General features: G+C 37.0%; 1 protein-coding gene across 1 annotated transcript; it reads right to left on the reverse strand.

The window, feature by feature from the left end:
* Nucleotides 1–284: 284 nt before the first annotated feature.
* LOC141651437 (uncharacterized) lies at nt 285–10,556 on the reverse strand. The gene is made up of 3 exons (XM_074459151.1): nt 10,475–10,556; nt 9,980–10,251; nt 285–1,835 (listed from the first exon to the last, which is right to left on the reverse strand). Exons 1-3 carry the CDS (start codon nt 10,554–10,556, stop codon nt 285–287), a joined length of 1,905 nt encoding a protein of 634 aa, XP_074315252.1.
* Nucleotides 10,557–12,172: the final 1,616 nt, after the last annotated feature.

The following is a 12,172-nucleotide window of genomic DNA, read 5'->3' on the forward strand; positions in this document are numbered from 1 at the left end:
TTTGGTCTTTCATCAGGTTTAATGCCTAACTGCCAAAACCCGGCTTTAAGATCAAACTTTGAGAAGATTTGGGCTTGAGGTAGTTTGGTGAACAACACTTCTCTTTTTGGCAAGGGGAATTTATCATCATCAAGGAAATGATTTAGTGGTTAGTAGTTGATTACTAACCTTAATTTTCCACGAACTTTTTTGGTGAAAGGTAAGTATATATATATTATCAAAAGAATCACAAAGTTTATGAGTATACAAGCCAAGCAAACTACTATCTTCTATCTATCAAAACTTTAAGCAATCGAATCAAGCCAAAGCTGATCATAATTCCTGAGAGGACGTTTGTTCCTATGTAACCATCTGTCTTTGACTTCCTTCCAAACTTGATTCACCAACATACTTGGCAGTTGCACCTGCTGTGGCAATCTAGCACAATTTCTGACATGCCAAATACCATAAATCAGTCCAACAAAACAAGCACCAGTAACCACTCTTTGTAAACCACTTCTAGATCGACTCAAAGAGTACCATTTCACCATATGCTCTCCATGAAACTGGATGTGGAGTTTCTGTTGCATTAGCTGCATACATCTTTTACTATATTCACATTTATAGAAAAGATGTTCATGACTTTCTGTCTCAAAACCACAAATAAAACACACAGTAGACTGAACAATCCCCATCTTATGCAATCTGTCAAGAGTAAGAAGTTTACCATGCTGAGAGGCCCAAAAAATAAAGGAAGTTCTTGGCACATTCAGGTTATTCCAGCACAAATGCCTCCAAGGAACCTGAGTAGAAGTGTCTCTTAGCCAGTTATATCCATCAGCTACTGAATATCCAGACGGCTTGGCAATCCATTGGTTGTTAGAATAGCCTATCTTTAAAATATCCTTCACTTGAATAATTTTCCTCCAGGACCAACTACAATCAGGAGGAGAAGTATAATCTTTCCAATCACACCCTTTCATATACACATGATTAACCCATTTAACCCACAAGTGATCTTTTTTTGAGGCAACCCAACTTGTATATTTTCCAATAAGAGCTTTGTTCCACACCTTAGCATTCTTAAGACCCAATCCCCCTTCATCTTTAGGTTTACAGCAGGTATTCCAATTTATATTAGGAGCTTTTAAGTAGGAATCCCTTCCTCCCCATAAGAAGTTCCTACAAATAGAGTCCACCTTATCCATGATGCCAGAAGGTATTAAAAACATGGAAGCCCAATAAGAATGTAAGGTAGATAGCACTGTCTTAACTAGCACAAGCCTGCCAGCATAAGACAATTTCCTTGCCCCCAAGATTCTAATTCTTTGGACAATCCTCTCAATCAGCTTATGTCCCTCAAATTTAGAGAGTTTCTTTGAAGAAATTGGGACACCTAAATACTTAAAAGGCAGAGTACCTATTCTAAAACCAGAAACTTTGACAATGTCTACCATAATATCCTTACTGACTCCATTAAAATAGATGTCAGTCTTATCATTATTCAGAGCAAGCCCAGAAGTAGCAGAAAAGGTAGAGAACCCTCTCAAGAGCCACATAATAGACACTGCATTACCCTTGCAAAATAATAATAGATCATCTGCAAAAAGCAGATGATTGAGTCTGATGTGCCCACACATAGGATGGAACCTAAACCCCTCTTGCTGGCCAACAGTAACAAGAATCCTCGAGATATAATCCATACACAGAGTAAATATCAAGGGGGAATTTTCCACGAACTTGTTCTGCCCTTTTATTAACATAAAATGCTTCGCAAGCCCAAGGTGATTTTGTTGGTTCAATGAGTCCCTTCTTCTGGAGTTGTTCCACCTCTTGAAGAGCCAGAGTGTAATGATCTGGATTCATTCCCATATGGCTGGCTTTTATAGGGGTTTATATCTTCATTTTTCTTGAAGGGTAGACTGATGAAGAATTCTGGATTTTGCCATAAGGGTGAGTTGTATTTTTTAAGGAACTCGGAATGAGAGTCAGCACATATAAGGTGATGACTATGTTTTCTTTGATAGGATTAAGAACCTCCAAAGAATAAATATGAGAGACCTTTGTCCAGGGCAACATGTGATTTTTATGTTTAAGACCTATTGGATGCCAGGACACCCTTTTGAGGCTGTGAAGAACATCAAATCCCAGTATGAAATCCTTTTCGGTGAGATCTGATCCAAATACTTTGGATCTTATCATTTATCATGGGAAAAGCTGGATGTAGATAAGCTTGCTCTTAAGGGATATGCGAAATATTTGTCCATTGGCAGTTCTGAACCCTACGCGAAATATTTGTCCATTGGCAGTTCTGAACTGTTGGAGCTTGTGTCCTCCACAAATTAGTGTGATAACATTTGTAAATCTCTTACAGGTTCACAAGGCTATACTTCGTATTTTATCAGTTGATTAACGATTACCTAATAACGGTTGGCTTGCTAGAAAGTTTGACGTTATTATCATACAGATGGCGGTGATCAACTGGTCCCTAAAAGTCACACCTAAAGGATGTGTTTGAGAGATGTGATTATAGAAATATAATCACATTGATGCCTTATATGACTAAACAGTTAGTTAATGTGTTGATGAGACAATTATTTAATGAAGATTAAATAATATTAGTTGAGACGAATTAACTGTCAATTCGTAAAATTGAATATAATAAGTTATATTTAATTAATGTATATAATGTTAGTTTGGACGAATGAATATGTTAATTCATACTTAAATGTAATCGGTTATATTTAATCAACAAGATGAATGTGTCATAGTGGTAATTGTAAGGGTGCTCAAACCAAGAGGTTATGGGTTCGATCCTCACTAGATGACAATTTATATTTAACACATTTTATACATTTTTGGAAACCAAAAATAAGAAATTAAAACTCCTTATTATTTCGGTATATGGGCCGAAATTAGGAGATGAGAAATCTCCCTATGGACTTCTCTTTTTTCGGTTATAAGAAGAGGAGAAGGGAGAATTTTTCTGACCTAATAATTCTTTTCCCATTCTTGCCTCCATCTCATCAAAAGAAAAATACAAAAAAACCTAAAAATTAATTAGTTAATTTTTGGACCGATTCTAGCATAATCAAAGGGCATTTCTCATATCGTCTTGGGTGCAACTGATAGGCGAATATCAACTTTGATATTGTTCTTAGGCCGTTTTTGCTAGGACCGAAGGTTATTTCTTAATCCTTTACAATTTTGTTTATGCAATTTAATTTATGACTAGTTTCATCATTATGAATTTCGTTATAATCCTGAAAATGAAGGGGATGCATACAGATAAATCCCACAAGTGGTATCAGAGTCAAGGCCACGAATTTTATTTTGATGATTTTCATAAAAATTGGATGTAAACTTTATTAGGGTTTCTGAAAAAAAAATTTACACGGTTGAAATTTTTTTTGTGTGCCGAGAAAATTTTTTTTTTTCAGCCATGATTGTTGCGTTTTTTGTTGTTGTCTTATTTCCATTTGATTTTCATATTGTTGTTTTAATCAGTTAAGATAATAATTATGATAATTTTTAGATCTTTGATTTAATTCGGATTAAATTAAATTGTAAATGGAATCGTCATGTTGATGATATAAAAGATTTGTTTTTGCTATATAGTTTTGGCATATACATTAATCATGTTTCATTAATTCATTACTAATCTCGTTCTAATAGCATCTATAAACGATTTTTGTTCATCTTAATGTTTTTGCAATTAGGGCATTATGCCAAATGCAAAAGAGTTTTTTTTGTTTTCTGTTACTGTTCACCGTGAACAGTGTATAAAAAAAATTGTTTTGGTTTTTACAGAAAAACCGTGAAGATAAAAATAAAAAAAAAGGGGTTTTTGTTTTTGTTTCGGTTTTTAGCGAGAGAAAAAAAAAAATTTTTTTTTTGAGTTTCTGTTACTGTTCACGACTGGGCAGAATAAAAAAAAATTTGTTTTTTTTTTCTTTTTTCGGGTTTTGCCGAGACAAATTAAAAAAAGGGAGTCTTTATTTTTGTTTTGTTTTGGCAAATTTATTATTGTGAAGCGGTTCATAATTAATAGATACCTAATTATTTTAAAGTAGTTTAAAATATTGATGGATGAAATTCATTTTACAAGTTTAAAATGAATTAAGATTAAATTTATAGTGATTAATTGAGGAATTGTCACTTAATTTGATCAATTAATTAAATAGGTGGTTTGGAAAATTAATCTGCATAATTAAAGAATTATGTCTTGTATGTTTAATTTTTTTTAGTTGATGCTTTTCTTTTGTTGAATGAATTTATTTACGTATTTTGCAATCGGTTGTAATTTGTAATACTTAGTGTGGCCTTAGTTAATTATGTTTTCGTAATGAAGGAAACATAATTTTTATATAATTATGAGATTTCGAATCTCCTTTATTTTTCTTTAGTTTTGGGTTTTCAAATTAGTATGTAATAAATAGGTTTATTATGTAAATTTATTTATTGTAATTTTCAAAGAAGACTAAAGATGGAGATTGGAGCTCACTCCCGCTACATGGATCAAGATGGAACATCGAGACAAGCTTCTCGGGTCCAAGGATGGATTTCAAATTTGTATTTAATGTTCATTTTGATAGTATAGGCCACACTAGGACTTTTATTGTTTTTACGTTTTTCATTCCTATTGCTTTTCATTCACATGATAGTTTATGCATCATTTTCCGCCTAAAACCAAACCACCTACTACTAAAATCCATGAAAATTGACACATATAGGTTGTATGTTAGTTTTCATAGACATACAGATGTCACATGTTTATTAAGCCATCATCTTAGTTTAATCATTCACGCATGCTAGATATTAGTTCACTTAAAATGAATTAAAATAAAGTTGATGGGATCTTCCTCTAAAACGGAAATTGAGATTAGTCTTTATAAGGGCAAACAACTATGAATCCCTTCTTCGTCGGTAGGCATAATATGACCCCTTCTACGTTGGGTAAGTAGTTTGTGTTGACTTAGTTTACCTCAACATCATAGTCCGAAGAGTTTCTCGTGATTATGATGGACTAAAGATAGAATTTACAGAAATTTATCGACCAAGAATTCTAACGGTAGAACTAGCTAAAAGGTTAGCTTATCAATTTGCAGATAATTGAGTCTTGGGATCATTTATATAATTCTTGAGGGAGGTCAATTGTATAAATGTTTTGAGTCTTCGCGTTATGACAAGTAGATCATTAGACTTAAAAATTAAAATCGATGCACATGCTTATTATTTATTCTTCATTTCGCAGTGTAGAACACGTTTATTTTACGGTTACAACAAAATGTCTGGAAATAACGCAATCCAAATGCCTAGTGCCACACTTGGACGCGAGTCCTGGCTGAAAATATTCATGGACCAAATGAATCAGTTCACACGTCTGAAAAACGACGGGTCCAACTTTGCGGACTGGGAGGCAGCACTACGGAATGCAGCCATTGCTGACGGTAAGCTCAAGTACTTAACTGAGCCAATACCGGTCAACCCAGGCCTCAATGCGGGATTCAACGAGTCAATTGCTTATAGTGACTTCGTTATGGAAGCGGGTGCGATAAAGAACGTACTCATCTTTGCAATGGAAACCAATTTGCAGATACGCTTCATTGCTCAAGGTGCGAACAAGATTTTCACCACGCTCACTAACGAGTTCTCAAAAGCACCGAGGATCGTTACTTATGAGCATACCTGTCGCTTCTTTGATGCGAAACTCCAGAAGGGCCAACCGGTTAGCCCACACATTCTTCACATGATTGAGAATGTCGAGAAGCTGGAGGCACTTGATTGCAAAATCAGTGAGAGCATTGTCATTGACCGAATGCTTCATTCTCTTCATGATGGTTTTGCCCTTTTCAGGGCGAACTACTACATGAATGACTTGAAAAAGAGTCCTCATGAGCTACACTCCCTTCTCGTACAGACCGAGAAGGATATGAAATTGAGTGGGAGCATGAAGCAGGATGTTCTCATGATTTACAACAAGGGTAAAGGTAAGGGCAAGGCTCATGGCGACCTAGCTGTAGGTAAGCCAAAGTTTAAAAAGCCAGGAAACGGTAAGAGTGGGCCTGGTGAGACTAGTGGCTCACAGGGCAAGGCAAAGAGCAAGGGCGGTGACATTGAGTGCCACCATTGTCACAAGACTGGACATTAGAGGAGGAACTATCCCGTGTACCGTGAGGACATCAAAGCAGGCCGCGTCGTTCCTGTTGGTATGTCTTCTTATATTCATATGATTGAGATTAACCATGCAAGTTTCGGAACTTGGGTACTTGATACTGGTTGTGGTTCTCATCTGTGTAATCATTTGCAGGGCCTAAAGAACATCATACCTCTCGAAAAAGGTGATGTGGACCTGCGAGTCGGGAATGGAGCACGAGTTGCTGCTGTCTCGAAGGGAACATATGTAATCCAACTCTCTACTGGTTTTGAGTTATTTTTAAATAACTGTTACTATGTACCTTGTTTATCTAAGAACATTATTTCTATTTCCGTACTTGCTAAAGACGGTTTTGCATTTTCAATAAAGGATAATAGCTGTATTTTTTCTTTCAATGAAATGATTTATGGTAAAGCAGTTTCCATGAATGGAATTTACATCTTAGATCAAACCACGGAAGTATTACACATGAATAATAAGAAATTAAAGGTTGGTGACTAAGATCAAACCTATCTATGGCATTGTCGAATGGGACACATAAATGAGAAACGCGTAAAGAAACTCGTCGATAATGGGATTATTCCCGAATTCGAATTTTCTACATATGGCACGTGTGAATCATGTCTCATTGGCAAAATGACTCGAATTTCCTTCAAAGGTGTTGGAATGCGTGCTAGTGACCTATTAGGACTCATACATACTGATGTTTGTGGACCTATGTCAATTACCGCTAGAGATGGCTATAGATATTTTATCACTTTCACGGACGATTTGAGTAGATACGGATATGTCTACTTAATGAAGCATAAAAGTGAGTCCTTTGAGAAATTCAAGGAATACCAGAACAAGGTTGAGAACCAACTGGGTCGCGAATATCTTTCAAATGAGTTTGATCAACACCTTAAAGACTGTGGAATCGTTCTACAGTTAACTCCACCTGGAACACCTCAATTAAATGGTGTGTCCGAACGGAGAAATCGAACCTTACTTGATATGGTTCGAACCATGATGAGTCACACGGCAGTGCCTGATTCATTATGGGGTTTTGCTCTTTTGTCAGCTTCTCTTATACTTAACCGAAGTCCGACTAAAGCTATCGACAAGACTCCATATGAAATGTGGAAGGGAACGGTCCCTAACTTGTTCTTTATTCGGGTTTGGGGCTCCGAGGCTTTTGTCAAGTGGAGACACGAGGATAAGCTCGGCCCGCGATCGGTCAAGACATACTTTATAGGTTATCCAAAAGGAACATTTGGTCATTACTTCTATTCGCCTACCGAACATCGAGTTTTTGTTGCGGCTAGTGCGACGTTCTTAGAGAAAAAATTTCTCGAGAACAAGACGAGTAATAGAACCTTCGAGCTATCAGAGATTCCAGAACCAACAACCGAGGAACAGATGGAGGAAGTTGTTCCTCCAACTGATGATACGGTTAATATTCCTGAGGAACCTAGGAGGTCGGGTAGAGTCTCTCATCCTCGGGACAGATACATTGGTATGGTCGAGGAGAATGACGTTTTACTCCTAGAGAGTAATGAACCCGCTACCTATAAAGGTGCTATGGCCTGTTCCGATTCAAAGCTATGGCTCGAAGCCATGCAATCTGAGATGGACTCCATGTATGAGAATGACGTATGGGATCTAGTTGATTTACCTAATAAGGTAAAACCTCTACAGTGCAAATGGCTTTACAAAATAAAGCGTTCTGTAGACGTGCAACCAGATACCTATAAGGCACGACTAGTGGCAAAAGGTTTCACTCAAGTGCACGGATTGCATTATGATGAGATTTTTGCACATGTAGTCACTCTACGTTCCATTCGGATAATCTTAGCGATTGCCGCTTTTCATGATTATGAAATTTGGCAAATGGATGTGAAAACCGCCTTCTTAAATGGTTATTTGGAGGAAGAGTTGTACATGGTGCAACCCGAAGGATTCATAGATCCTGAACATCCTAAGAAAGTATGCAAGCTTAAACGTTCCATTTATGGACTTAAGCAAGCTTCTCGGAGTTGGAATCATCGTTTCGACCAGGTGATAAAAGAGTATGGTTTCACTCGATTGGTCGAGGAACCATGCTTATACATCAAGTCGAGTGGGAGCAAGATTGTATTCTTGATATTGTATGTCGATGACATACTCTTGATTGGGAATGACATTCTTCTCCTATCTTCGATTAAAGGATGGTTGAAGAACCATTTCCAGATGAAAGATCTGGGTGAGGCACAACGCATTTTGGGAATCCCTATCTAACGAGATAGATCACGACGGACGTTATCACTTAGTTAGGAGTCTTATTTGGATAAGATTCTTGAGAAGTTCAGTATGACCTACTCCAAGAAGGGGAACCTTCCAATGACGTCTGGGATGCAGTTGAGCAAGTCTCAGTCACCCACGACGCCTGAAGGGATTGAGCGCATGAGTCGTGTTCCTTATGCATCTACAATAGAATCGATCATGTATGCCATGATATGCACACGTCCAGACGTGGCATATGCATTGAGTATGATGAGTCGGTACGAAAAGAATCCATGTACCTACGGAGGACTAAGGATAGGGTATTGACTTATGGAGGAGATACTAAGCTATGCGCAATCGGTTACGCAGATGCTAGCTTCCAAACGGACCAAGATGATTCAAAATCTCAGTCCGGGTTCGTCTTCACTCTTAATGGTGCTGAGGTCAGCTGGAAGAGTTCCAGATAGAGTGTTGTAGCAGATTCTACTACTGAATTGTTGAATTATGATAAGCATGTAGGGCACGCTATTTCCATGGGAATTAAACGTGTTCCTGAGTTGTAGTAGTTGATTATGGATTTGATACATTATCTTTTTCATATACTATTTATAACTTCATCATTTTATTATAATATTTTGTTTTTCATATCCTCTACAAATTAGTGTGATAACATTTGTAAATCTCTTACAGGTTCACAAGGGTATACTTCGTATTTTATCAGTTGATTAACGATTACCTAATAAAGGTTGGCTTGCTAGAAAGTTTGACGTTATTATCATACAGATGGCGGTGATCAACTGGTCCCTAAAAGTCACACCTAAAGGATGTGTTTGAGAGATGTGATTATAGAAATATAATCACATTGATGCCTTATATGACTAAACAGTTAGTCAATGTGTTGATGAGACAATTATTTAATGAAGATTAAATAATATTAGTTGAGGCGAATTAACTGTCAATTCGTAAAATTGAATATAATAAGTTATATTTAATTAATGTATATAATGTTAGTTTGGACGAATGAATATGTTAATTCGTACTTAAATGCAATCAGTTATATTTAATCAACAAGATGAATGTGTCATAGTGGTAATAGTAAGGGTACTCAAACCAAGAGGTTATGGGTTCGATCCTCACTAGATGACAATTTATATTTAACACATTTTATACATTTTTGGAAACCGAAAATAAGGAATTAAAACTCCTTATTATTTTGGTATATGGGCCGAAATTAGGAGATGATAAATCTCCCTATGGACTTCTCTTTTTCGGTTATAAGAAGAGGAGAAGGGAGAATTTTTCTGACCTAATAATTCTTTTCTTATTCTTGCCTCCATCTCATCAAAAGAAAAATACAAAAAAACCTAAAAAATTAATTAGTTAATTTTTGGATCGATTCTAGCATAATCAAAGGGCATTTCTCATATCGTCTTGGGTGCAACTGATAGGCGAATATCAATTTTGATATTGTTCTTAGGCCGTTTTTGCTAGGACCGAAGGTTATTTCTTAATACCTTATAATTTTGTTTATGCAATTTATTTTATGACTAGTTTCATCATTATGAATTTCGTTATAATCCTTTAAATTAAAGGGATGCATACAGATAAATCCCACATTAACCCTACTGAGCATGGCTCCCATTGAGATGATGGGAGTAAATCTGGCTTCATGATGGAGTATGAGGCACCGGTGTCAAAATATGCAACAACCGGGATCGGCTTGTCATATTTATCTGGAAAGATATAGATTTTGGCTTCTGGAGATGGTTGGGCTAAGTAAGCCGCCAGTGTTTCATCTTGTTTCTCGGCTTTGCAGATATCGATGGTGTATGCATCAAACAACATGAATTGTTCATCTGCACTTTCTTCTTCACCTGAATCATCATCGGAATCGATGAATCATCGAAGGGTTCTATTATCATTGCAAGAATGGTATCATCGTAGGTTCATCATCAAGAGAAAAGACGGATTCGATATCCGCATCATCAATGTTTCCAACACGGGCAAGATAACCAATAATATTATCTCTTTTCTTCTTATTTGGATATTGTTTTGCGTAGTCTTTGTTTCTTTTTGCAGATGTAACATCGATCATACTTTTTAAAACCTCTCCGCTTTTTCTTCCTGAAGAATTTCCATTTTTGTCTCCCGATAGTTTTGGGAAACGTTTCTTCCACATTTTCTTGTACTTTTTCTCTCCCACGAAAGACGAACAACCACACTTCTTTGATTTGCATTTTATAGAGTTCTGGGTGGTCACACGCTCTTCCCCAAAGTTTTCGTTGTTCTTGTAATTGTTTGAAAAACTTTTGGTGATTACATAGCTTTTTTTAGAGCCGCAAGGGAGGTTTGATATATTTCTCCAAAGGTAGCATTGCTGAGAGAAATGTTCTTGAGAGAAAACTGCCTAGATGTTTCATTCCCTAGAGGTTATGGAAGGGAATTTAAGTAGGCTTGTTTCAGGTTTACGTCATCCATGCCACCAAGAGCATAAAATCTCTTCTGACATTCTCTCATAGTGGCGCTCTAGATCTTTGTGCTTAAAAGAGCAACACTTCATGCTGAGGAATTCTTCTCATGCTTGTGTAGTGTAATGATCCCAAGCACCTAAGAATTCATTGTGGATATGCCCAATAAAGGTATCCACAGTTGGGGATTGCCGCATCTGAATTTGTCGGTAAGCTCCAAGACTGATCCACTATTACCGTAGTCTCCCATAGAATCTTGATACCAGCCTGTCACTTACTGAGGACAGACTGCTTTCTGGGTGTAGCATTTGTTCCGTGCACCATGCGTGCATTTCATAGACTTTGTCTCTCCATTTAGAAGGAGGAATATTATCAAACGAAAAACCATGTCCAGGTTCAGTGTGGGTTTTTGGATGCCAATATGGTGGAGGGTATGTTCTGGGTTGTCCCTGTCCTGCATCTGATGGGTTCTCCGTTTCACTTTCAACTTTTCCTCAACAGTGGATAGCATCACCACCATGAATTCAGGGATTCTATCCTTATCACTAGAATCCTTTGGTGACCTTTTTTCTTTTTCCAGGTCTTGAAAGATCTCTTTATCCTTTTTTGGATTTTCTATCTCTTTCATTAAGGAAGAAATAGGATAATTGTATTTAACCATGAACTGTGAACCACCTTCTGGAGGTAGAGTGTCCGATGGTTCGATTGGAGTTCTTGTTGATTCCCTTTTTCCATCCTTTGTTGTAGACTGTCTCTTTTTCGAGACATGTTGTTCTTAAAGCACCCTTGTTGGTAAGAATGAGGATGCTCCGAAAGGGCTTGGATCTTGGGGTAGTGGAGGAATAGGTTGTGGACTAGTTATTAATGGTGGTGTGGTATATATTGGATAAGGAGTGAATATATCATATGGAATGTGAGGTGGTGAGGTTGATTTGTTTTGTAAGGAGTGTAGTTGTGCTTTTAGAGATTTTAATTCAGACTCCTTTTCCAACATGAGTGGTGAAGTTATGGACACAGTAGTCGCCAACTTGAGGAGTTCGTGATGTAACGAAGAGATATTCTGGTTGATTTCTTTGATTGCTCGGTCCATGATTGTCACCGTCTTGTCAATACTTTTCAGGAAATTATTTTGGATTTGTGCGTTCTCTGATTGCCAGTTTAGTGTTGCTTCGCAAAGAAAGATCGATCATCTTATTGAACCATCCGGATTTTTTTACGATGGGATTCTTGATTTTCCAAGAATGTGTGGAATTTTCCTTTTCAAACTCTATTGGAGAAAAATCATCTTCTTTTGAGGTAGATGGTCCAAACATGTAACACTTTGGCA

This window comes from Silene latifolia, chromosome 4, assembly GCF_048544455.1.
Source record: "Silene latifolia isolate original U9 population chromosome 4, ASM4854445v1, whole genome shotgun sequence".
NCBI lineage: Eukaryota > Viridiplantae > Streptophyta > Magnoliopsida > Caryophyllales > Caryophyllaceae > Silene > Silene latifolia.